Source organism: Bufo bufo, chromosome 1 (genome assembly GCF_905171765.1).
Source record: "Bufo bufo chromosome 1, aBufBuf1.1, whole genome shotgun sequence".
NCBI classification, from domain to species: domain Eukaryota; kingdom Metazoa; phylum Chordata; class Amphibia; order Anura; family Bufonidae; genus Bufo; species Bufo bufo.
In genome coordinates, this window is record NC_053389.1 from 761,775,833 (window position 1) to 761,803,485 (window position 27,653).

The 27,653-nt window shown below is 46.1% G+C and overlaps 1 protein-coding gene across 1 annotated transcript; it reads left to right on the plus strand.

The window, feature by feature from the left end:
• Window positions 1–5,066: 5,066 nt before the first annotated feature.
• On the plus strand, window positions 5,067–27,653 carry LOC120986218 (PDZ domain-containing protein GIPC1-like). Its single transcript, XM_040414656.1, has 7 exons — window positions 5,067–5,161; window positions 11,272–11,593; window positions 12,135–12,320; window positions 12,405–12,585; window positions 17,848–17,963; window positions 18,084–18,165; window positions 26,748–27,653. The coding sequence occupies exons 2-7, from the start codon at window positions 11,309–11,311 to the stop codon at window positions 26,897–26,899; spliced, it is 1,002 nt and encodes a 333-aa protein (XP_040270590.1). The 5' UTR covers window positions 5,067–5,161; window positions 11,272–11,308; the 3' UTR covers window positions 26,900–27,653.

The window sequence follows — 27,653 nt, forward strand, 5'->3', positions numbered from 1 at the left end:
TCATCACATGATCCATCACCATGGTAAAAGATCATGTGATGGATCATGTGATGACCGGAGTGACGTCACCACAGGTCCTGTTCCTGCAATCAGCAAAGAAGGAGACAGAAGAGAAGCCGGGCTGCGCGATCAAGTGGACTAAGGTGAGTTAAATTTTTTATTTTATTTTTTTAACCCCTCCAGCTCTATTTTACTATGCATTCTGTATTCAGAATGCTATTATTTTCCCTTATAACCATGTTATAAGGGAAAATAATAATGATCGGGTCTCCATCCCGATCGTCTCCTAGCAACCGTGCGTGAAAATCGCACCGCATCCGCACTTGCTTGTATGCTTGCATGTATACGAATGTATTTTTTGTCCATGTCTATTTTTTTTTTGCGGCCTGTATGTGGAACCATTCACTTCAATGGGACCTCAAAAAAACGGAAATGACAGGGAAGGGGCAGGGAAGGGGGCGTGGTTATCTTGACTTGAAACAAAGAGGCCGCTGCCCCCTTGACTTCAAACATGACTAGAGAAGCGTGCTGGCAGGGTATAAAAGAAAGTTTTCTGAGCTTTAGCCGCATCGGCCTTCAGGAAGAAAATTATCGTCGGAAACACGCTGCTGGCTACTGTCAGGTACTGCTGGCGGCTTGGGATCGTTTTGACAGGTTCCCTTTAAAGGGAGTATTATTTGCAGTAGTACAGGAGTAGCACTACAGATAAGGTGTCTAGATTGCTATTTTTTAACCCCTTGGATATCGTAGGTTTTTTCGTTTTTGCGCTTTCATTTTTCTTCCTTGAGACATAACTTTTTTATTTTTCTGTTCAAATATCCATATAAGGGATTATTTTTTGCGGGACAAGTTGTACTTTTTAATGCCACCATTTAATATGGCATACAATGTAGAGGGAAGCAGGAAATAAATTCCAAATGAGGTGGAATTGTTTTATGGGTTTTGTCCCTAAGGCGTTCCCTATGCGGAAGAACTGACCTGTTCCCTTCATTCTCTGGGTCAGTATGATTACAACAATACCACATATGTATAGGTTTTTTAAGTCACCATAGTCTGACCCCCATAACTTTTTTATAGTTATATCTACTGAGCTGTGTAGAGGCTCATTTGTTTTGGGACGAGCTGTAGGTTTTTATACCATTTTGGAGTGTGTGTGACTTTTTGATCACATTTTATTAATGAAGCGATGAAAAAATGGCGAATCGTCCATTTTGACCCTTTTTCCATTACGCCATTCGCCATATTGGAAAAATATTTTATATCTTAATAGTACGGGCTTTTTCGGACACAGTGATGCCCATGATGTTTATATATTTTTGTTATTTATGCATTTATTTTTTATTCTAAGGAAAGGGGGGGGGGGGGCGATTTACATTTTTTATATTTTTTTAATTTATATATTTTTTAACATTTCTTTTTACTTTTTTATGGTTTTGTAGCTCGTATTTGAGGCTACAAGACTCACAATTTTTTATTTTTTTACTCTCTACCATCATGTTTCTTAGGCCTCCTGCACACGAACGTGTGCGCCCCGTGGTCGTGCTGTGGCCCGCAAATTGCGGGCCGCAATGCACGAACACCGTCCTTGGGGCAGCCGCAGTGGATCGCAGACCCATTCACTTTAATGGGTCCGCGATCCGGCCATTCCGCAAAAAGATAGGACATGTTCTATCTTTTTGCGGAACGGAAGTACGGGACGAAACCCCACGGAGGCACACCTTAGTGCTCCCGTAGGGTTCCATTCCGTGCTTCCGTCCCGCACCATTCCGCATCTCCGGATTTGCGGACCCATTGAAGTGAATGGGTCCGCATCCGTGATGCGGAATGCCAACGGAATGCCAACTTCAATGGGACCTCAAAAAAACGGAAATGACAGGGAAGGGGCAGGGAAGGGGGCGTGGTTATCTTGACTTGAAACAAAGAGGCCGCTGCCCCCTTGACTTCAAGCATGACTAGAGAAGCGTGCTGGCAGGGTATAAAAGAAAGTTTTCTGAGCTTTAGCCGCATCGGCCTTCAGGAAGAAAATTATCGTCGGAAACACGCTGCTGGCTACTGTCAGGTACTGCTGGCGGCTTGGGATCGTTTTGACAGGTTCCCTTTAAAGGGAGTATTATTTGCAGTAGTACAGGAGTAGCACTACAGATAAGGTGTCTAGATTGCTATTTTTTAACCCCTTGGATATCGTAGGTTTTTTCGTTTTTGCGCTTTCATTTTTCTTCCTTGAGACATAACTTTTTTATTTTTCTGTTCAAATATCCATATAAGGGATTATTTTTTGCGGGACAAGTTGTACTTTTTAATGCCACCATTTAATATGGCATACAATGTAGAGGGAAGCAGGAAATAAATTCCAAATGAGGTGGAATTGTTTTATTGGTTTTGTCCCTAAGGCGTTCCCTATGCGGAAGAACTGACCTGTTCCCTTCATTCTCTGGGTCAGTATGATTACAACAATACCACATATGTATAGGTTTTTTAATTCACCATAGTCTGACCCCCATAACTTTTTTATAGTTATATCTACTGAGCTGTGTAGAGGCTCATTTGTTTTGGGACGAGCTGTAGGTTTTTATACCATTTTGGAGTGTGTGTGACTTTTTGATCACATTTTATTAATGAAGCGATGAAAAAATGGCGAATCGTCCATTTTGACCCTTTTTCCATTACGCCATTCGCCATATTGGAAAAATATTTTATATCTTAATAGTACGGGCTTTTTCGGACACAGTGATGCCCATGATGTTTATATATTTTTGTTATTTATGCATTTATTTTTTATTCTAAGGAAAGGGGGGGGGCGATTTACATTTTTTATATTTTTTTAATTTATATATTTTTTAACATTTCTTTTTACTTTTTTATGGTTTTGTAGCTCGTATTTGAGGCTACAAGACTCACAATTTTTTATTTTTTTACTCTCTACCATCATGTTTCTTAGGCCTCCTGCACACGAACGTGTGCGCCCCGTGGTCGTGCTGTGGCCCGCAAATTGCGGGCCACAATGCACGAACACCGTCCTTGGGGCAGCCGCAGTGGATCGCAGACCCATTCACTTTAATGGGTCCGCGATCCGGCCATTCCGCAAAAAGATAGGACATGTTCTATCTTTTTGCGGAACGGAAGTACGGGACGAAACCCCACGGAGGCACACCTTAGTGCTCCCGTAGGGTTCCATTCCGTGCTTCCGTCCCGCACCATTCCGCATCTCCGGATTTGCGGACCCATTGAAGTGAATGGGTCCGCATCCGTGATGCGGAATGCCAACGGAACGGCACCCATGTATTGCAGATCCGCAAATGCGGTCCGCAATACAGCAACGGGGCGCACACGTTCGTGTGCAGGAGGCCTTATAAATCAATGATGAGAGCAGAATTGCCCATTTCTTATGCTGGCCAAAATAAAAATGGCAGCTCCATTACCCTGGGTCTCTACTGAGAGACCCAAAATATTGAAACCAATTACCAGCATCCTCATTGGCTGCAGAGAATGCCGGTAAAAAGCCAGTGCTTCCGGGTTTTTGAGCTTTTAAATGCCGTGATCACACTTGCGGGCAATATGTGAGCATCGGCAGTGTGCTCACCACATCACATATGCGGACCCATTCTCTCCGTGCTGCCGCACCACCAAAAATTTTTTACTTGTTGAATGGGTCTGGATCTATCACGGCAGCCACATGGATAGGGCCGGTGCATTGGGTACCCCAATGCACGGAATAGCCGAGCAACGGCCGTTGTGCATGAGGCCTTAACAGAATGAGGGGCAAGACAAGTAGGTAGGGGCAAAACAAAGTGACCCCAGCAATACCGTAGTGCAGCACAAAATACTGCCCCAGCAAAACCAGTGCGGCATAAAATATTGCCTTACCACCATACTGAGGAATTCAGGAGGGCACCTGTGGCTGCTGGCCAGGGGTATAAGTACCTGATGCTCCTACATTAATTAATGCTGAGAGCATCAGATCGTTATGTACCTGGACTGCAACCATGAGAAGGGCGTATCAGAAGGGACGGGGCCACTGAGGCCTGACACATTTATTACAATTTACACCAGAAAAATGGGGTAAATGATAACGGAAATCTACACCAGTTTCCTTCCGTCATTTTAGAGTGTTAGGAAAACCAATCCTTTTAAGCCCCTTGTGTCTGGATCTGTTCAGAAAAAAAATGATCGTTTTGGAAGCAAGTTCAGTCAGTTTTGTCTGTGATTGCGTTCAGTGGTTCCGTTTTTTCCTGCGCGGGTGCTTTCAGTTTTGATGCGTTTTTCATGCGCGCGAAAAAAAACTAAAGCATTACAAAAATCTCCTAGCAACCATCAGTGAAAATGCTGCATCTGGATGCAATGCGCTTTTCACGGAAGCCCCATTCATTTCTAAGGGACCGGGGCTGCGTGAAAAACGCAGATGATAGAACATGCTACGATTTTCATCTAACGTATAGATGATGCGTAAAAATCGACGCTTATGTACTCAGACCCATAGAAATAAATGGGTCAGGATTCAGTGCGGGTGCAATGCGTTCAATTCACGCACTGCACCCCGTCCCCTACGGAAAACTTGCTCATGTCAAAAAGGCCTGATCACTCCATTACACCATGAGCTATGGACACTTCACATCTACCACTTTGACTGGACCACGATTATACAAATTCACAGCCAGTGGAAGGATGGGAATGAAGTTCACCATACAAAAAAAAAAAGATGTTTTAGCAGAATTAGTTTATTAAAGCGTCTTTATCACATAACTGAAAAATATTTATTGCATTATTAATGACATTGTGACTGAAATAAGATTAACTTCCATAAAGATGCCATTTCTCCTTCCTACAACTAACAAAATGGCGGCAGCAGCCTGCCCGTCTCTATCGCCCTCACCATGGCAACGAGCTAAACTACCACATTCTAACTAACCAATGCCTTCTAAACAAGCTTTATTGACAGCCGCCTTTACTACAGAGCAAGCCTACAGGTTGCCACGCCCACTCTAGCCTGCCTCTATGATTGGTTACGGCTTGACACAGTGTTTTTTTCCCCCTCCTGTAACCCCGCCCTTTGTGACTAATGTGGGGAGAGTCACCGAAACCGGAAGCGGGACAGGGAAGCGACAGGCACAGGCGGAAGCCCCGGGATACTGACCGGTGACAGCAGGAGCGGGGAACGAGAAAGGTGTGAACATAACCCATTCCGCGAGCTCATTCATATACGTCTGCTTTTTATTGTGCGGTTATTATCGCAGTGTGTGTATTAGTAGGTACACACTCACTGCAGTTTACAGTCAGGTTATTTATTATTCTGTATAATATGTGTGTGCAGTTTATATATTGCATGTATGCATTTTTTAGACTCCTGCCCAGGGTGACAGGTGTTAAGGGGTGGTCACAGACCTATGTCACCGTGTGTTGTAAGTCTATAGCGTGTACTGGGTGGCCGCTCTATGATTTAGTGATGAGCGAAGTATTGAAAAATTACTTTTACAAATTTCGCAAAAAAATTTTACTTTGTGATGAATTGCTCTTTTTTTTTTTGTAAGTGGCGGGTGCGTTTACGCCGCTCCCCGTCATTGTACCCCTAAGATGCCACGTTCATAGCTGATTGCTGCATCGGAGAGTAAAAACAGCGTCAAACTGATAAAAATACTAAATAAATGAAATCACTTACCTCCTGCATTTACTCGCGTCGGGCCGGCCGCCACCATCTTGATCGAAGATCTGGTGCAAAATATCGCCGGCATGGTTACATCCTATGTTGACCGCGCACAGGATTTTGTGCGAGATCTTCAATCCAGATGTCGCGAGTAAACGGTGGAGGTAAGTCTGATTTTATTATTTTTATTTTTTTTGTGGTTTTTACACCATTTCAGGAAAAAATTGATTCACTACCACGAAGCACGAGGAAATGCAGCTATCTATCTATCATCCATCCATCTATCTATCTTATCAGTTTTACGTCACCCTCTCCACTCTTTCTAAAGGCGGCGTGTGAATCGGCGTCAACAGGTTTTTCTTCATTTACATCAGGTCTGAGCTGTTGTAGATTTGGGCACACGGACTGCAAGAGGATGAGTCTAATTTATGACGAGGCCTGCACCTTGTCGTAAAAATGGCGCTTCCTCCGATGGCGGAGGGGATTTCAAGACCGGAGCAGAAAGCGTGGTGTCTTGATAAATCTCCGCTCTAATGTTTTAAGAGCTAGCATTTTTTTTATTTTTTTTTGCTAGCTTCATTTTCATGCTTCCTTTTTAGACATTTTTCCATAGTCTTCTAGGGGAAAAAAAGTCGGAAAAGTGTAACTAAAAAACACCACCCTGCAAACATGCTTGTAAGCAACACCAGAATTGAATGTTTTCTTTATTTTTACTAGACACAGCAGGGTACTTTCACACTAGCATTAGAGGTTCCTGGATCCGGATGCGGATCCGTCTGACAAATGCATTGAAATACCGGATCCATCTCTCCGGTGTCATCCGGAAAAATGGATCCGGTATTTATTTATTTTCACATTTTTACAGGTCTGTGCATGCGCAGACTGGGAAACCGGATCCGTTTTTCCAGAACACTTGGTACCGTATCTGGCATTAATACATATTAATGGCGGATCTGGCATTCCGGCAAGTGTTCTCGGATTTTGGCCGGAGAAAATACTGCAGCATGCTGCACTATTTTCTCCAGCCAAATACCGTAAGAGGGACTGAACGGAAGACATCCTGATGGATACTGAACGGAATGCACACAAACGTATTTTCTTTCCGTGTCCGCAGGACATATGCGAACCGTATACGGAACCATTCATTTCAATGGGTCCACAAAAAACAGAAGTTACTCCATGTGCATTCTGTTTCCGTGTGTTCGTTTTCCCGTTCCGGAAAAAATATAGAACATGTCCTATTATTGTCCGCATTTCGGACATGGATAGCACTGTTCTATTAGGGGCTGACTGTTCTGTTCCGCAAAATACGGAATGCACACGGACGTCATCCGTATTTTTGTGGATCTGTTTTTTTGTGAACCGCAAAATACATACGGTCGTATGCATGAGCCCTAAGGGTGCATTCACACGACCGTATTTTTGGGTCCGCATTCATTTCAATGGGGCAGCAAAAGATGCGGACAGCACACTGTGTGCTGTCCGCATCCGTAGTTCCGATCCGCAGCCCCGCAAAAAAGATGGAGCATGCACCAGAAAATTGGTGTAAATGAAGATAAATTTGTCGGAGCCGCTTGCCATGTCCCCTTCCCGCTCTTGCCATGTCCCCTTCCCGCTCTTGCCATGCCCCCTTCCCGCTCTTACCATGCCCCCTTCCCGCTCTTACCATGCCCCCTTCCCGCTCTTACCATGCCCCCTTCCCGCTCTTACCATGCCCCCTTCCCGCTCTTACCATGCCCCCTTCCCGCTCTTACCATGCCCCCTTCCCGCTCTTACCATGCCCCCTTCCCGCTCTTACCATGCCCCCTTCCCGCTCTTACCATGCCCCCTTCCCGCTCTTACCTTGCCCCCTTCCCGCTCTTACCATGCCCCCTTCCCGCTCTTACCTTGCCCCCTTCCCGCTCTTACCATGCCCCCTTTAAGGAAAGTGGCGAGGACGGCGTAAAAATGATAGATGCAACAAGTTTTTTTAAAAGTCGCACTTGCGACTTTTTAATGCCACTTTTCAGGCGCAAGGGAGATGATAAATCTCCCCCCCATGTCTCTCCAAAAAAGATAATAGGACTGGTTCCACAATGTCCTGGACATACTAAAGGATGGCCAATGTTACCTCCATGAATACCAGATGGGAACGGCTATGGTAACTAATGGCGTCCCACACCATGGTCCAGTGTGTCTCCACACCATGCATGATGGCAGTAGGCGCTCTCCAGGCCTCCTGTGAACTTTGATGTCACCATCATGGTAAACTATAGTGTTCAGTGATGAAAGCAGGTTCTGCCTTGGAGCTAATGATGGCCACATCAGAGTTCAAAGGAGGGCTGAAGAGGTCGCTACTACGATCACGCATACTGTGGAAATACACACAGGACCAACACCGGGTGTCATGGTGTGGTGGTCTGTTACCTACCATGGCTGTTGCCATCTGGTATTGTTGAGGGAACATTGACCAGACTTTGGTATGTCCAGGACATCGTGGAACCAGTCCTACTGCCTAAAAGATATCCAATAAGATAACGCCCGCCACACACTGCCCACGATTCACAACGTGCTCTTGAGGTTCTCCAGCAGCTTCACTGGCCAACTCCATCACCAGATCTCTTCTTCATGGAGAATGTCTGGGACTGGATGGAGTGACGGATCTCTCATACACAACAGCCAACAACCATCTTGGCTGAACTACAAGTCCAAGATGAAGTAGTGTCTTGTAATCACCACAGGAGGAGATCCAGCATCTGTATGACGTCACCATGCCAGAGTGGCCTCCTGTATCACAGTAAGGAGCGATATGACCCTGTCTCGTCAATTGTCAACTCTGTCAGTGTCAGGTCAATTGCATTAAGTTTCCCAGGTGTTGTTTTTTAATTTTCCACTAGCTTGTCTATCTATCTAATATCTATCTATCTCTCTATCTATTATCTATCTCATATCTATCTATCTATCTATCTATGTTGAGCCCTCTGGTTTTTGCTGTATACATGCTGGCTGTATATACTTACCTCCTGTACGTTGCATATCTGGGCGGTATTCAATTTGTTCATTATTTTCTGCTGACACACATTGGGCGAGTGTTACCGCCTGCAGTAAATACTTGTGTAATGAACGAGCCGAGTTCTCCAAATACCGTATCATCTGTCAGGAAATGTTCTGACCTGTAGCAATACTCAATACTATAAGACGCACCTGCCCATAAGACGCACCTAGGTTTTAGAGGCTTAAAATATGGAAAAATATATTTTTCATCAGATCTTAACTTGGGCCCCCAGTCAGAACCCCAATGTTAATAAGGCCCCATATTAATCAGACCTCAGATCAAACCTCCATGTTAATGACCCCCATATTAATCAGACCTCCATGTTAATGACCCCCATATTAATCAGACCTCCATGTTGATGACCCCCATATTAATCAGACCTCCATGTTGATGACCCCCATATTAATCAGACCTCCATGTTGATGACCTCCATGTTGATGACCCCCATATTAATCAGACCTCCATGTTGATGACCCCCATATTAATCAGACCTCCATGTTAATGACCCCCATATTAATCAGACCTCAGATCAAACCTCCATGTTAATGACCCCCATATTAATCAGACCTCCATGTTGATGACCCCCATATTAATCAGACCTCCATGTTGATGACCCCCATATTAATCAGACCTCCATGTTGATGACCCCCATATTAATCAGACCTCCATGTTGATGACCCCCATCCCCCATATTAATCAGACCTCAGATCAGAGAGACAAAAAATAAACCAACGTACCCCTCCGTCTCCGGCCTCCACCGCCGCTCCTCTCGTACTGCTCTCTTCTTGTTCTCCCTGCTGCATTGTGCTGTGACCTGACGAGCGGTCGAGGACCAGGATGCGGCGAGTACAGAGCCCGGGGTGCACCGCATTCACCAGTGAAAAACAGGCGGCACAGGGAGCCATACAAGTCAGTGGGGCTATTCACACACCCATTAACGAATCTGTGTGCTCAATCCAAGAACCCGGAGACCTACTGCCTCCAGTGCTGGCTACTGCTGAGGACAGCTGATCGCGGCGTCGCTGGGCGTCGGACCCCCACCGATCTCATTTTAATGACTTATCCTAAGGACATGTCATCAATATAAACACCCAGGACACAACCTTTTTAAAAGGGTTGTCCGAGATTATGATATTGATGGCCTATCCTCAGGACAGGTTGTCAGTATCTGATTAGTGGGGGTCCGACTCCTGTCAGCCCCGCCGATCAGCTGTTTGAAGAGACTACAGCACTAAGGTGAGTGCTAAATCATCTTCCTAAGGGCTCGTTCACATGACCGTTGGTGTCCCGTTCCCGTATTGCGGACCGCATTTGCGGTTCCGCAATACACGGGCACCTTTCCGTTGTCATTCCGCATCACGGATGCGGACCCATTCATTTCAATGGATCCGCAAATCTGGAGATGTTGAATGGAAGCACGGAACACTACGGAAGCACTACTGCCTCCGCACCGCAAAGAGATAGAACATGCTCTATCTTTTTGAGGAACGGAGGGATCGCAGACCCATTCAAGTGAATGCGTTTGCGATCCCCATGCGCTTGCCCCATGGAAGGTGCCCGTGCATTGCGGACTGCAATTCGCGGTTCACAGCACGGGCACAGGACACCAACGGTCGTGTGAACGAGCCCTAAGCCAGTGACATCGATCATGTGGCCTAGGAGCAGCCCAGTCCCATTCAAGTGATCCTGGACTGCAATACTAAGCACAGCCACTATACATTGTACAGCGCTGTTCTTGGTACGTTGCGAGGAGGCCTCATCGCTTACCAGGGCACCGCAGCCTCTTCACACAGCTGATCAGCGTGGGTGCTGGAAGATGGACCTCCCCACCAATCTGATATTTTCTGACCTATGCTATGGATAGGTAGTCAATATTAAATGCCGGGTTAACCCTTTTAATGCAGAGAGCACTGCACAGTGAATCTCCGCTTCTGGTGCACTTGCAAGAGCAGAATCTGGCCGAATGAACCTTCATAATCAGACTACTCCTGATAATAAAGTTCCACAAAAGGTATGTTTGTCCTGCTCTCCCAGGCCCCTACCTAGCGCTGTCTGCAGTTTAGCATGGTCAAAACTGCTGACAGACTCTCTTTAAGGTGGCCATACACATTAGATTAATTTTGATGGACCCTGCGGATTACAGTGGGTCTGGCCAACCATCTAAGGTGTATGGGAGTGTCCCGACTACCCCAGTGGCAGATCTCATGGAAAGGGTGAGGCTGGTTTTGTATTTCTCCTTGCCTGATCCTCTTGTTCTCTGGAGATATTGCACAGCCAAAGGTGCCTAGCAGCCGCTCCCCCTCCCCCTCTTCATGCATGCTCGGCCAAGCATTCATGTATGGAGGGCTTGGAAGGAAAATGAACGACAGTGGAGGGCCAGCTTTAGTTTCTGCTTCTAGGAAAGCTGGGTAGCCATCAGCATGACCTGCAGACCTGCTCCCACAGTAGTTGTTGCTGAGCTACCTTAGGCTTCTAACTTCTACAACGGCCATTCAGGACTCAGATTGGCCTGTCATTGGCTCTCTAAGTATATATATTGCATCTGCAAAGTTTCCATCTATAGACATAAATGTACTTAGTCTTCCATTGTTCCCCACAGTCCATTGTTACGGATTGTCCACTACAAAGGAGTCCCAATGCCGCTGGGCCTGGGTCGAAGAAAGAAGGCTTCTCCGCTCATGGAGGAAGACGACGTGGGCGAGCGCACCGCTTTGGGAATATCTCATGCTGGTAGTGTATCTGGCGGCACTCATTCACCACAGATACCAGGCCTTCCACCCCCTGCTCCTGCCCTTCGACCTCGCCTGGTTTTCCATGCACAGCTGGCTCACGGGAGCCCTACCGGAAGGATTGAAGGCTTCAGCAATGTGAAGGAGTTATACGCGAAGATAGCAGAGGCATTTAATATACCCACGAGTGAGGTAAGTACGCGTCTAACGAGGTCTCAAAGAGACTTGCCTCCGTCATTATAGAGAAGCTGATGGTAATTAGTGTTATTGGAAGAAGATATGAGACGACTTTCCTTTCCTGCAACATATCGTGTCATCCTGCTTTGTGATTGCCACCGCTCTTTGTGCATTAAATAGCTTGTGTTTACGGTGTAAGCAATCATTTCCGCCAGCGTCATCACAGGGCAGGCAGTGTCTCCACTCGCTCCATGAGTGTAACGTATAATTATGACTTTTCTTGGCTTGTTAAATGACCACCTTTCTGGATAGTGCAGAGGAGGCGCAGTCTGTGTCTTCCCTGCATTCCCCTAGGCCAGGCATGCTCAACCTGCGGCCCTCCAGCTGTTGCAAAACTACAACTCCCAGCATGCCTGAACAGCCTACAGCTATCAGCCTACAGCAGGGCATTGTGGGAGTTGTAGTTTTACAACAGCTGGAGGGCCACAGGTTGAGCATGCCTGCCCTAGGCGGTAATTGCTGATACTTACCATTAGTCTCCCTCTGGGACTTTCAGGTAATGTTCTGCACGTTGAACACTCACCGCCTGGACATGGACAAGCTTCTTGGGGGTCAGATAGGCCTGGAGGATTTCATCTTTGCTCACATACGTGGCCAGAAAAAGGAGCTCGAGGTGTATAAGTCTGAGGATTCGCTGGGCCTTACCATCACAGATAACGGCGCCGGTTACGCCTTCATCAAGGTAGTATAGTAAGTCCAAGTTATTCAAGTCTATTGTATGATTTACCCCAGACTTTCTAAACTGTGACCTGTGCTGTATCTCCAGCGTATTAAAGAAGGCAGCATCATACACCGGATGCAGCTCATCAACGTCGGGGACATGATCGAATCCATTAACGGGAAGAATCTAGTGGGCAGCCGCCACTTTGAAGTGGCGCGAACTCTGAAGGAACTGCCCAGAGGAAGAGCCTTCACAGTGAAGCTGTGTGAACCCAGAAAAGCCTTTGGTAAGCTAATGCCTTCCACATTTACCTTTAGAGAAAACAGCCATGGCTTCTTTGGTCAGTACTGGTGATATTGAGATATGATCTGAAAGGTGCAAATACATCATATCTTCCATAAATCCCAACAGTTTGCAGGATCCATAGTCTGCAGTGCTCAGGAGGGATGGGGGTGGGGGGTTCGTATCACAATCGGATGTACACAGTGAGGTGCAATATGGAGAATGGGAGGTATAGGAAGGAGTCCAGAGGACCTCCTGTTAGCAATCCTAATGAGGGCATAGTTCAGAGTAGGGCTGCACGATAAATCGAAAAGATAATCGGCAAATGCGATATGGCGATTTGGCCGACCCGAAAATGCCGCGATTATATATGAAAGGGCCCCGCGCACATAACTGGCTTTGCGTGTAAAGTATTTTACTAGTGTGTGAAACAATCTCTCTCCTATTGATAACAGGTCCAGCCTCTGTACTCACTGTCATGATGAATGCAATGCAGCGAGCGGGCCGGCGTCACTTAGTAACGCTCCTGCTTCCTGAAGTGGGAGGAGCGTTACTAAGTGATGTCAGTCACGCGCCGGCCGGCCCGCTGCCGCTCGCTGCAGTGCATTTATAGTGACAGTGAGTAACAGAGGCGGCCATGTTATCAATAGGAGAGAGATTGTTTCACACACTAGTAAAATACTTAACACAAAGCCAGTTATGTGCGCAGTTTAGGACACATGAGGGGACACATAGGGCCATGAGAGGGACCAGCATAAGATGCTATGTGTCTTATGCTGCCCCCCCCCCTCATGGCCCTATGTGTCATAGCACACATCCCCTATAACAGCGTCCTCCACAGATCCCCCATAACAGTGTCCTCCACAGATCCCCCACATAACAGCGTCCTCCACAGATCCCCCACATAACAGCGTCCTCCACAGATCCCCCACATAACAGCGTCCTCCACAGATCCCCCACATAACAGCGTCCTCCACAGATCCCCCATAACAGTGTCCTCCACAGATCCCCCATAACACTGTCCTCCACAGATCCACCCCATAACAGCGTCCTCCACAGATCCCCCACATAACAGCGTCCTCCACAGATCCCCCACATAACAGCGTCCTCCACAGGTCCCCCACATAACAGCGTCCTCCACAGATCCCCCACATAACAGCGTCCTCCACAGATCCCCCACATAACAGCGTCCTCCACAGATCCCCCACATAACAGCGTCCTCCACAGATCCCCCACATAACAGCGTCCTCCACAGATCCCCCACATAACAGCGTCCTCCACAGATCCCCCACATAACAGCGTCCTCCACAGGTCCCCCACATAACAGCGTCCTCCACAGATCCCCCACATAACAGCGTCCTCCACAGATCCCCCACATAACAGCGTCCTCCACAGATCCCCCACATAACAGCGTCCTCCACAGATCCCCCACATAACAGCGTCCTCCACAGATCCCCCACATAACAGCGTCCTCCACAGGTCCCCCACATAACAGCGTCCTCCACAGGTCCCCCACATAACAGCGTCCTCCACAGATCCCCCACATAACAGCGTCCTCCACAGGTCCCCCACATAACAGCGTCATCCACAGGTCCCCCACATAACAGCGTCCTCCACAGGTCCCCCACATAACAGCGTCCTCCACAGGTCCCCCACATAACAGCGTCCTCCACAGGTCCCCCACATAACAGCGTCCTCCACAGATCCCCCACATAACAGCGTCCTCCACAGATCCCCCACATAACAGCGTCCTCCACAGATCCCCCACATAACAGCGTCCTCCACAGATCCCCCACATAACAGCGTCCTCCACAGATCCCCCACATAACAGCGTCCTCCACAGATCCCCCACATAACAGCGTCCTCCACAGATCCCCCACATAACAGCGTCCTCCACAGATCCCCCACATAACAGCGTCCTCCACAGATCCCCCACATAACAGCGTCCTCCACAGATCCCCCACATAACAGCGTCATACCCAGCCGCGTCAGCGGCTCATATGGGAAAATCCAAGCAAATAGACCTCTAGCACAATTCCCTTAAAATATTGCATCGCACATCGTTATCGCAATTTTTAGGGCCCTAATCGCAATCGCACAAAATTCACATATCGTGCAGCCCTAGTTCAGAGGTAAGGTCATGTTTCTTCCTATGTTGTTTTTGGGATAAAATTTATATAATATCACAAAAACGTGGGATCTAGTAGACATTTATTTGAGATATTCAAAGGCATCCTTCCATATTGAGAATTCAATACAGCCTGCAGACAGCAGTTATACAGCAGGAGGAGCTGAGCAGTCTGATGCCTAGTTTATGGGAAAGCAACTTGTAATTTCTTGCTCTCTATCCCTGCTCGTTTTGTGCTTAGGAGTCCAGTGGGCGGTCCTACTCACTGACAGCTCTCTCTTCATGTACACTGTCAGTCACTGAGTAGGACCGCCCACTGGACTCCTAAGTATGGAAAGATCAGAGATGTAGATCAGTGAATTACAAGTTATACTGAATCCTGGCCCATAAAACTATACATCAATCTGCACAGCTCCTCCGGCTCTACAACATGCTGCCTGCAGGTAGGATTGAATTGTCAATGTCACCGCTTCCATTTAAAGTGAATTTCTTTAAATTTACATTTCCACGTTACATTGCAGTCACTTTTCCTTAAGTAAACTCTTGTTGTATGCTCCAGTCACACCCAACGCTGTACTTGGCCGCACTGCTTTGTGCTGGTTCAGCTTCTGGTCTGATTTGCTGTTTTATGGCTGATGATTATCTATTCTCGCTACTGTACGTATCTCTCATTGAAGCACTTACAGGGTGTGTCTCCATTCTGATCCAGCTTTCAGCCGGACCATTGCAGGCAGCTCTGGTTACAAGTATTGCGGACGCCGCTCGATTCTTCTGTGATTTGCCTTGAATGTGGCTTTCAAGGGGTTTTCTGGGAGTACAATGTTGATGACCTATCCTCAGGGTAGGCAATCAGTATCAGATCAGCATTTCTCGGGGCCCCTGTTGCACTCTAAGCTCCACCCCCATGGCATTGCTAACACTGCTAAGTTGCACCCCCATCTGGGCCCTCTGATCCCCACTTGGGGGCAGTTCTGCTACTGCTCTACAGTTGAAAAGGGCCCCCATCACCCCCGGGGACCTTGTGCAGCCAAACCAGCTGTACAGGCAGTATGTCCGCCCTTTACCTTTTTTTTTTTTTTTCCAGTTAACCCCTTGTGGCCAGTAGGGGGGGGGGGCACCCTGATCTCTGCTTGGTTACTGTGGTGGTAAAGTCAACCCTGGCCTATTATACCAGCCAGCTAATGTACCTGCTCAGTGAACTGAATCTTCAGCAGTAGCCATGGATCTGACAGAGACCTACTTACATTCACATAACTAATTACTGTATATTCATAGAATTTCCCATCTTTAGTGCTGCTACACTGATTTCTTGGACATTTTAAGATCGGGTCATTAAGCTAATTATCCCTGTAATTTTGATTTATTACATTGCATTGCTGCCTTTGGTGCTTTGAGCATCGCTTCATGGCTTATTATGTCATGAAATAACATGGATGACGAGAATTATTCATGTTTTGTTTCAGTATGTATATGTGTGTGTGTATGTATATGTGTGTGTATATATATATATATATATATATATATATATATGTATGTGTGTATATATATATATGTATGTGTGTATATATATATATGTATGTGTGTATATATATATATGTATGTGTGTATATATATATATGTATGTGTGTATATATATATATATATGTATGTGTGTATATATATATATATATATGTATGTGTGTATATATATATATGTATGTGTGTATATATATATATATGTATGTGTGTATATATATATATGTATGTGTATATATATATATATATATATATATATGTTAAGAAAGGTCCATAAGGACTGAAACATCCTGTTCTTTCAGTGCTATATTCTGCTGTCCGAATAGCAGGTTTGGGCTGACCTCACTCGGCCACGTTTTCTATACAATACATTGAAATACTATGATGGTGTTCGGTGTGAGCAGTAATCTACACCACGTGCAGGTGTCCTATCCATACGCCTAGCAGAAATGCCGGGTAGGTGGCAGGTCCAGATGCTGGATGTGATCCATGAACGTGTTGCTGTGTAACTACAACTCCCATCTCTCTGAGTGATCTCGGGAATAATCATGCCGGGAAGCTGATTTCATGGGCACTGATGTGGATTGTAACATATTCGAAAAAAGACATATGTCCATCCAGTTCCAGAGGAAGGCAAAAAAAAAACTGTGAGGTAGAAGTCAATTTTTCCTCACTTTATGTAAAAATATTCCTTCCCGACTCCAATCAGACTTCAGAATAGCTCCCTGGATCAACGACCCCTCTCTAGTAGCTATAACCTGTAATATTATTACACTCCAGAAATACATCCAGGCCCCTCTTGAATTCCTTTATTGTACTCACCATCACCACCTCCTCAGGCAGAGAGTTCCATAGTCTCACTGCTCTTACTGTAAAGAATCCTCTTCTATGTTTGTGTACAAACCTTCTTTCCTCCAGACGCAGAGGATGTCCCCTCGTCACAGTCACAGTCCTGGGGATAAATAGATGATGGGAGAGATCTCTGTACTGACCCCTGATATATTTATACATAGTTATTAGATCTCCCCTCAGTCGTCTTTTTTCTAACGTGAATAACCCTAATTTTGATAATCTTTCAGGGTACTGTAGTCCCCCCATTCCAGTTATTACTTTAGTTGCCCTCCTCTGGACCCTCTCCAGCTCTGCTATGTCTGCCTTGTTCACAGGAGCCCAGAACTGTACAACATATGAATATTATATGTCTATTAATTAGATACAGTGATGTTTGTAAGGCTGGTACTGTTATATAGCGGCCCCGATGTGACTGGCGGTATGGGCATTGCTATAACAGCCGTTGTCCAGTGGATAATATTATAGGAGTAAGGGCTCATTCAGTCGATGTAAAACTTGTCCATGTTCTGTCCTCTAAAAACCTACAACTTTCCATCCGCGTGGAATCTGTTTCTCCCACAACTATGATCCTCTGGTCCATTTTCTTTTCAAAGCAGCGGGGTTGCCCATTTCAGTCCTGACACCCCTAGTGTCTGCTCGCGCCTGTACTCTGTGATGTGACTGTATAGCGCAGTATTCTCTCATCCGATAAGTGGCAGTAATTATGTGCAAAGTGCACAGATAAGGCGTGTGTAATCGCCAGCACGTATTTACCGTCTTGTTCCTTCTCAGATATGATTGGTCAGCGCTCAAGCTCATCCGCTACCAGCGCTGCGGTATCATCAGGTAAAGGAACGTTACGCCTCAGAGCCAAGGGCCCACCGACCGTGGAGGAGCTGCTGAGAGAGGTGGGGTCTGTGTACTGAAGTATGTGGTGGAGGGATTGGAGATGGGCGTAGATAAATGTAATGTGTGTAATATAGGGGGGATAGACTGGGCTCTGATACATATCCTTTCCCCGTGTCCAGGTTTCCGTCGTTGAGGAGAAAGCCATTCAGAAAGTGGACGATCTGCTGGAGAGTTATATGGGGATCAGAGACAGTGATCTGGGTGAGTGTATTAACCGTGTGCCTGTTAAACTGATGATGTAACTCAGGCATCCTCAAACTGCGGCCCTCCAGCTGTTGCAAAACTACAACTCCCAGCATGCCCGAACAGCCTACAGGTATCAGCCTACAGCAGGGCATTGTGGGAGTTGTAGTTTTACAACAGCTGGAGGGCCGCAGTTTGAGGATGCCTGATGTAACTGCTGATTACTAGGGGAAGAAGAGGTGAAGTCCACCTAAAATGCTCAAAAAAAAAAAAAGGCTGCGCCATAAATGGTTATAAACCTCTGAGCAGTGTCTAAGGGTTTAGAGCTCTCCGGCTCTCCTACTGCCGACAGGACAGTGGAGGAGGGCTTATGATGCAGCCAGATGCCTTACAGCCAGAAATGGGTCCGATCTGAACTTAGCGAGGAGTCAGAGATTAAAGGGGTCCTCTCACCTCAGCAAGAGGCATTTATCATGTAGAGAAAGTTAATACAAGGCACTTACTAATGTATTGTGATTGTCCATATTGCTTCATTTTTCCATCACATTATACCCGGCTCATTCCCATGCGTTACAACCACCCTGTAATCAAGGAGCGGTGGTCATGCTTGCACACTATAGGAAAAAGCCCCATAGTGTGCAAGCACAGCCGCCACTGCTGGATTAGGGGGTGGTTGTACAGTGCTGCAGCCTCTTCTAGGCCAGTGACATCACCGTACATCGGTCACATGACCTAGTTGCAGCTCAGCCTCATTTAAGTCAGTGGGGCTGAGCTGCCATACCAAGCACGGCCACTATACGATGTACGGCGCTGTGCTTGGTAAGCTGCCTGGAGTCTGCATCACTCATCAGAGCTCCATTGAGCACAGCGGCTCCCCGAAACAGCGGATCGGCAGGGTCGCTGGGACTTGGACCTCCACTGATGTGATAATGATGACCTATCCTGAAGATAAGTCATCATTATCTTTTCTAGGATAACCCCTTTAACCACCTCCGGACCGCCTAACGCAGATTCGCGTTCCGGAGGTGGCAGCGCTGCGCACAGTCACGCATATACGCGTCATCTCGCGAGACGCGAGATTTCGCTCCAAGCCGGCCCGCGCATGCGCATCGCGGGCCGGCAAAAGTTAAAGAACAAGTTAGTCACCAGCCTGCCAGCAACGATCATTGGCTGGCAGGCTGGCGATTTTTAAAAAATCCAATCACAAGCCATATAACAGATCATATTAGTAAATATGATCTGTTATATGGCTTGTCTGCTCCTGTGCTGGTCCTTTTCGTCGGTTGGATCCAGCACAGGAGCAGACTTCACAGTGAGTAGCACCAACACTACACCTTAGCCCCAGATCACCCCCCTGCACCCCAATTAACCCTTTGATCACCCCTTTGATCGCCCCTGTCAATCACCAGTGAAAGGAAAAAAAGTGATCAGTGTAAACTGTCACTTTTTTTTTTTCACTAGTATTGGCTGTTAGGTTTTAGGGATAGTTTAGGCCCCTTGGTTAGGTAGTTAGCGTCAGTTAGCGCCCACCCCACCGCACCGCAGTCACTTTTATTCGCTGAATAGCGTATCGCTAATCAGCATTTGTACTTTTATAGTATCTGTAAGTGATCAAAACTGATCACGGTCAGATCTATAATAGTATTAGTGTCACTTTAGTTCGCCCTCCACCCAAAACGCAGTGTTTGCCCGATCAGGCCTGATCGGTCGCCCACACGTGCGTTCACCCACGCCCGCCCCACCGCAGTGACAAAAAATATATATTTTTTGATCACTGCACATTCATTTTACACGCACTGCGGCGATAAAAAAATCAGTTTTGATATTTTTTATCAACCGCAGCGGCCTCCGGTACTTCGCTAGCCTCCCCTTTGTAAGACAGGTTTGCTTTTTTTCTTGGGTAGTCTCAGGGAATACCCCTAAATTTAGTAGTCCAAAATGTCAAACAGGGGGTATTCTTCTGAAGAGGCCTACAGGATTCTGACCCAGTCGGATGAGGAGTGGGAACCCTCATCTGATGAATCTAGCGGGTCAGAATATGAACCTGTGGAAAGCAGTGGCTCTCTGACCCAAAGTTCGGACGAGGAGGTGGAGGTCCCTGGCAGCACCAGGCGTACCCGGCCCCATGTCGCTAGACCACAGGTTATGCAGGATCCGCTTCAAGAGCAGCAGAGTGGGGCTGTCGCTGCCGGATCACGTGGTGAGGCATACACCAGCAGCGCAGCCCTCCCTGGACCTAGTACCAGCACTGCCGTACAACATGGTGACGTGGCGAGCACCAGAAGGGCAGTTGAAGCTGGTACGGTGGCACGTGCACTAGTTACCCCGTCGCAGCCACCGCAAAGACAGGCCCGTAGAGCCCCTAGAATCCCTGAGGTGCTGGCAAACCCTGATTGGCAGTCACCAACTTCAGCCGCACCTGTAGTTCCCCCTTTCACCGCCCAGTCTGGAGTTCGGGTTGAGACGGCTCAAATCGGTTCGGCCCTGGGATTTTTTGAGCTGTTCTTGACTGCGGAGCTCTTGGACTTAGTCGTGGCAGAGACCAACCAGTATGCCACACAATTTATATCCGCCAACCCGGGAAGCTTTTATGCCCAGCCTTTCCGGTGGAAACCAGTCCAAGTTTCCGAAATTAAAATTTTTTTGGGCCTTCTCCTCAACATGGGCCTGACAAAAAAGCATGAATTGCGGTCATATTGGTCAACGCACCCGATTCATCACATGCCCATGTTCTCTGCTGCTATGTCCAGGGCACGATTTGAGGCCATCCTCCGTTTCCTGCATTTTAGCGACAACACCACCTCCCGTCCCAGAGGCCACCCAGCTTTTGACCGGCTCCACAAAATTCGGCCCCTCATAGACCATTTCAACCAGAAATTTGCAGATTTGTATACCCCCGAGCAAAACATCTGCGTAGACGAGTCCCTAATACATTTTACCGGGCGCCTTGGCTTCAAACAGTACATCCCAAGCAAGCGTGCCCGGTATGGGGTCAAATTGTATAAGCTCTGTGAAAGGGCCACAGGCTATACCCACAAATTTCGTGTCTATGAGGGAAAAGATCAGACCCTGGAGCCGGTCGGTTGCCCTGACTACCTGGGGAGCAGTGGGAAGACAGTCTGGGACTTGGTGTCACCCTTATTCGGCAAGGGGTACCATCTTTATGTGGACAATTTTTACACAAGTGTGGCCCTCTTTAGGCATTTGTTTCTAGAACGGATTTGCGCCTGTGGCACCGCGCGAACTAGTCGCGTGGGCTTCCCCCAACGGCTTGTAACCACCCGTCTTGCAAGGGGGCAGAGGGCTGCCTTGTGTAACGAAGAACTGCTCGCGGTGAAATGGAGAGACAAGCGTGACGTTTACATGCTCTCCTCCATTCACGCAGACACGACAATCCAAATTGAGCGAGCAACCCGTGTCATTGAAAAGCCCCTCTGTGTCCACGACTATAATGCGCTCATGGGAGGGGTGGACTTCAATGACCAGATGTTGTCTCCGTATTTAGTTTCCCGCAGAACCAGACGCTGGTATAAGAAGGTGTCTGTATATTTAATTCAATTGGCGCTGTACAATAGTTTTGTTCTCTACAGTAAGGCTGGGAGAACACGATCTTTCCTCAAATTCCAGGAAGAGATCATCGAGAACCTCCTTTACCCAGGAGGTTCCGTGGCCCCATCCACCAGTGTAGTTAGCCGTCTACACGAGCGACATTTCCCCAGTGTCGTTCCTGGTACCTCAACCCAACCGTCACCCCGAAAAAGATGTCGTGTCTGTAGCAGGAGTGGAATAAGGCGTGACACCCGCTATTTCTGTCCTGACTGTGCTGACCACCCTGCCCTATGCTATGGAGAGTGTTTCCGGAAGTACCACACACAGGTACACCTAGCATAGGGATTGCATCTCACAGGACAGGCACACAGGGCTATTAGGGCCCTTTTACTCTCAGCTGCTGCAAACCTCTCCTTTCACCTGGGATAAAGTGCATAACGTACTTCGCCACATCTTTGGGCGATTTGCGCTTTGCACATTGTCCCATGGGGAAGGAGAGGTTTGTTCTATAAAGGTAAAAAAAACTAAACAAAAAAAAAATTACCGGTAAGTAAAAAAGTTTAAAAAAGTTAATATGTTCTGTTCTAAAGTTAATAAAGTTATTGCTTTGCGGCCTGGTTTTTTCTTTTTTGTTTTGTTTTTTTTACCTTCCAGGTGGACCAACCGATCGACCAGCTGCAGCACTGATGTGCATTCGGACAGAAGCATTGTGCTGCTGTCAGATTACACGCAAGTCGGTGTATGCGGCGCTGCAAGACGAGATTTCTCCTCTGCAGTAAAAGATATGTTTGCCGAGGCATATGAGCTGAGGAGGTGGCGGTGTTCATATACTTTGGCAAACACTTTGTATATATAAAAAAAAAAATCCCGGCAATGATTTATTCATCCACATCGATTGATGTGAATGGAGAAATCTGGTTTGCCAGGGCATACGAGCTGAAGTGGGTATGGATGTTGGGCGGAGCTCCTATGTCCTGGCAGACGCCTTTCCCCTCCTTTTTCTTTTTTTGGCAGAGATTTTTTCATCCACATTGATCGATGCGAATGAAGAAATCTGTGCCGTTCATTTTTTTCTTTCAGCCCAGAGGCTGAACGGAAAAAAAAAATCTCATTACCCGTATGCTCAATATAAGGAGAATAGCAGAAACTCCTAATGCTGGGCATACATGTAATGATTGCGGAGACCCTCAAATGCCAGGGCAGTACAAACACCCCACAAATAACACCATTTTGGAAAGAAGACACCCCAAGGTATTTGCTGAGGGGCATATTGAGTCCATGAAAGATTGAAATTTTTGTCCCAAGTTAGCGGAAAGGGAGACTTTGTGAGAACAAAATCCAAAAAATCAATTTCCGCTAACTTGTGCCAAAATTTTTTTTTTTCAATGAACTCGCCATGCCCCTCATTGAATACCTTGGGGTGTCTTCTTTCCAAAATGGGGTCACATGTGGGGTATTTATACTGCCCTGGCATTTTAGGGGCCCCAAAGCGTGAGAAGAAGTCTGGTATCCAAATGTCTAAAAATGCCCTCCTAAAAGGAATTTGGGCCCCTTTGCCCACCTAGGCTGCAAAAAAGTGTCACACATGTGGTATCTCCGTATTCAGCAGAAGTTGGGGAATATGTTTTGGGGTGTCATTTTACATATACCCATGCTGGGTGAGATAAATATCTTGGTCAAATGCCAACTTTGTATAAAAAAATGGGAAAAGTTGTCTTTTGCCAAGATATTTCTCTCACCCAGCATGGGTATATGTAAAATGACACCCCAAAACACATTCCTTACCTTCTTCTGAGTACGGAGATACCAGATGTGTGACACTTTTTTGCAGCCTAGCTGGGCAAAGGGGCCCACATTCCAAAGAGCACCTTTCAGATTTCACAGGTCATTTACCTACTTACCAGACATTAGGGCCCCTGGAAAATGCCAGGGCAGTATAACTGCCCCACAAGTGACCCCATTTTGGAAAGAAGACACCCCAAGGTATTCCGTGAGGGGCATGGCAAGTTCCTAGAATTTTTTATTTTTTGTCACAAGTTAGTGGAAAATGATGATTTTTTTTTTTTTTTTTTTTTTTCATACAAAGTCTCCTATTCCACTAACTTGTGACAAAAAAAAAAAATTTCCATGAACTCACTATGCCCATCAGCGAATACCTTGGGGTCTCTTCTTTCCAAAATGGGGTCACTTGTGGGGTAGTTATACTGCCCTGGCATTCTAGGGGCCCAAATGTGTGGTAAGGAGTTTGAAATCAAATTCAGTAAAAAATGACCTGTGAAATCCAAAAGGTGCTCTTTGGAATATGGGCCCCTTTGCCCACCTAGGCTGCAAAAAAGTGTCACACATCTGGTATCTCCGTACTCAGGAGAAGGTGGGGAATGTGTTTTGGGGTGTCATTTTATATATACCCATGCTGGGTGAGAGAAATATCTTGGCAAAAGACAACTTTTCCCATTTTTTTATACAAAGTTGTCATTTGACCAAGATATTTATCTCACCCAGCATGGATATATGTAAAAAGACACCCCAAAACACATTCCTCAACTTCTCCTGAGTACGGCAATACCACATGTGTGACACTTTTTTGCAGCCTAGGTGGGCAAAGGGGCCCATATTCCAAAGAGCACCTTTCGGATTTTACTCGTCATTTTTTACAGAATTTGATTTCAAACTCCTTACCACACATTTGGGCCCCTAGAATGCCAGGGCAGTATAACTACCCCACAAGTGACCCCATTTTGGAAAGAAGAGACCCCAAGGTATTCGCTGATGGGCATAGTGAGTTCATGGAAGTTTTTATTTTTTGTCACAAGTTAGTGGAATATGAGACTTTGTATGAAAAAAAAAAAAAAAAAAAAAATCATCATTTTCCACTAACTTGTGACAAAAAATAAAAAATTCTAGGAACTCGCCATGCCCCTCACGGAATAGCTTGGGGTGTCTTCTTTCCAAAATGGGGTCACTTGTGGGGTAGTTATACTGCCCTGGCATTCTAGGGGCCCAAATGTGTGGTAAGGAGTTAGAAATCAAATTCTGTAAAAAATGATGAGTGAAATCCGAAAGGTGCTCTTTGGAATATGGGCCCCTTTGCCCACCTAGGCTGCAAAAAAGTGTCACACATCTGGTATCTCCGTACTCAGGAGAAGGTGGGGAATGTGTTTTGGGGTGTCATTTTATATATACCCATGCTGGGTGAGAGAAATATCTTGGCAAAAGACAACTTTTCCCATTTTTTTATACAAAGTTGTCATTTGACCAAGATATTTATCTCACCCAGCATGGGTATATGTAAAAAGACACCCCAAAACACATTCCTCAACTTCTCCTGAGTACGGGGATACCAGATGTGTGACACTTTTTTGCAGCCTAGGTGGGCAAAGGGGCCCATATTCCAAAGAGCACCTTTCGGATTTCACTCGTCATTTTTTACTGAATTTGATTTCAAACTCTTTACCACACATTTGGGCCCCTAGAATGCCAGGGCAGTATAACTACCCCACAAGTGACCCCATTTTGGAAAGAAGAGACCCCAAGGTATTCGCTGATGGGCATAGTGAGTTCATAGAACTTTTTATTTTTTGTCACAAGTTAGTGGAATATGAGACTTTGTAAGAAAAAAAAAAAAAAAATCATCATTTTCCGCTAACTTGTGACAAAAAATAAAAAGTTCTATGAACTCACTATGCCCATCAGCGAATACCTTAGGGTGTGTACTTTCAGAAATGGGGTCATTTGTGGGGTGTTTGTACTGTCTGGGCATTGTAGAACCTCAGGAAACATGACAGGTGCTCAGAAAGTCAGAGCTGCTTCAAAAAGCGGAAATTCACATTTTTGTACCATAGTTTGTAAACGCTATAACTTTTACCCAAACCATTTTTTTTTTACCCAAACATTTTTTTTTTATCAAAGACATGTAGAACTATAAATTTAGAGCAAAATTTCTATATGGATGTCGTTTTTTTTGCAAAATTTTACAACTGAAAGTGAAAAATGTCATTTTTTTGCAAAAAAATCGTTAAATTTCGATTAATAACAAAAAAAGTAAAAATGTCAGCAGCAATGAAATACCACCAAATGAAAGCTCTATTAGTGAGAAGAAAAGGAGGTAAAATTCATTTGGGTGGTAAGTTGCATGACCGAGCAATAAACGGTGAAAGTAGTGTAGGTCAGAAGTGTAAAAAGTGGCCTGGTCTTTCAGGGTGTTTAAGCACTGGGGGCTGAGGTGGTTAAAGAGGAGCTGCCCTGACATGTCTGTGTTAGTAACCACTTGCATCCCCCATGTAATAACAAATCTGGAGCATCTATTCTTATAGCTCTATGTTCTGCTATTCCTTTATTATTCCTACTAGAAGTTATGAATGAATTACTAGCAGTTTGCAATGAGTGTCCAGGTGGATGTACCAGTTAGAGGGGTGTCACTGCACCGTCTGACTCTGGCAGTACCGATTGGACAATGTCAGACTGTGCAGGGACACACCCCCAGCTGGTAACACCCATCTGGACTTTCATTGCAGAGGGCTACTAATTCATTCATAACTTCTAGACGGTATACTAAAGGAATGGCACAACATAGAGTCCTAAGAAGAGATGCTCCAGAATGGTTATTACATGGGAGATGCAAGTAGTTAATAAAACAGACGTGTCAGGAGAGGTGGCAGCTCCTCTTCAAATTATAGCCGTGGACTAATGTAGCAGAGCTGAGGTGCAGTAATACGAAGTACAAGCCATATGTTCTAAAATACAAATTTGACTAATTAAATTTCCGATCAAGCTATCCGTGTGAGTCGTGCTGCAGTGAACTATGGATGGATGATGAGAGCAGGTATCTGGCGGGGTTGGAGCACATGTTTGTAGTAAATGGTCCCTGATGGGTAAACCGTCAGCTGTACAGTTCAGCTCCGTATTATTACCGCCTCATGTTTTTTTTTTTGTTTGTTTTTTTTTTTCCCCTGATCCATCATTTATCTAATTTAGTGTAATTGGATGATTGGATATGAAATCTGTGCCAGATATTCTGCAGTAATCTGACCTTTCTTTACCCTCTCCTGCAGCTGGCACCATGGTGGAGCTGGGCATGGATAAACAGAACCCTGACGACTTCTCCCAGGCCTTGGACCGCACGCTAGGGGACTTCGCTTTCCCAGATGAGTTTGTCTTTGATGTCTGGGGTGCTATAGGCGATGCCAAGGCTGGACGCTACTAAGTTACCTGAACCCCTGCACCACCCCTGGGGTGTATCCGCTGCTTCCCATCTACATCTGTGTCTAGTCCCAGGAAGTGCAAGGACACTGGTGAGAGGGATCTTCTAAGGGCTAAACCACTGCTGTCAAGATCCTGGTCATAGTATGTCGCTCTCTCTCCTGCTATTACATCACCATCCGGAAGTGCTCCTCACGCTTGTCGAGACTGTCCCGAGGAGCCTGGCACTGATTGATCTCCTAGGTGACAAATGGGCATGAACATTTAATTCACATTTTTCAGATGCAAACCCATTGCAGGATGTACTGAGCTAGACAGGAGGTGGCGAGGACAATGCTGCACCCCAACAACCTCCAGAGTAACACTCCACTACATTCCTTGGATGGATCCGGAGAATATCTAGTGAATTGAGATTTAGCTAAGCTAATGGGGTAGTTGGAATCCTTCCCCTCTAAAAGAGGACATCTCACAGGGAGAACACATACCGATTCCACCCGTACAGGACACTTTTCTAACGTTAAAGTCTATAACTACTAAAAGAGCTGTATGTTACAGACCCTCTGTATTCATAAGAGGCTGGGAGTTATCGCCACCCAGTGGCAGACTGGCAGAATTGCAATAATGGCTGCCATGCTTCTTGATGGATCGGAGGGGTCATTGAGCTAGATAATTTATGTCGTCATCTCACAAGTCTATTTTCTGTGTTCCCTATTATGACTGTAAGAGAAGCGAAAAGCAGAATTTATTAAAGATTTTAT

What these genes read in the sequence shown, in the direction of transcription:
- LOC120986218 (XM_040414656.1), top strand. Translation starts at nt 11,309, where the DNA reads ATGCCGCTGGGCCTGGGTCGAAGAAAGAAGGCTTCTCCGCTCATGGAG. An exon ending in CCGGTTACGCCTTCATCAAG is followed by an intron (nt 12,321 to 12,404) that starts GTAGTATAGTAA and finishes CTGTATCTCCAG; the next exon opens with CGTATTAAAGAAGGCAGCAT. An exon ending in TGAACCCAGAAAAGCCTTTG is followed by an intron (nt 12,586 to 17,847) that starts GTAAGCTAATGC and finishes GTTCCTTCTCAG; the next exon opens with ATATGATTGGTCAGCGCTCA.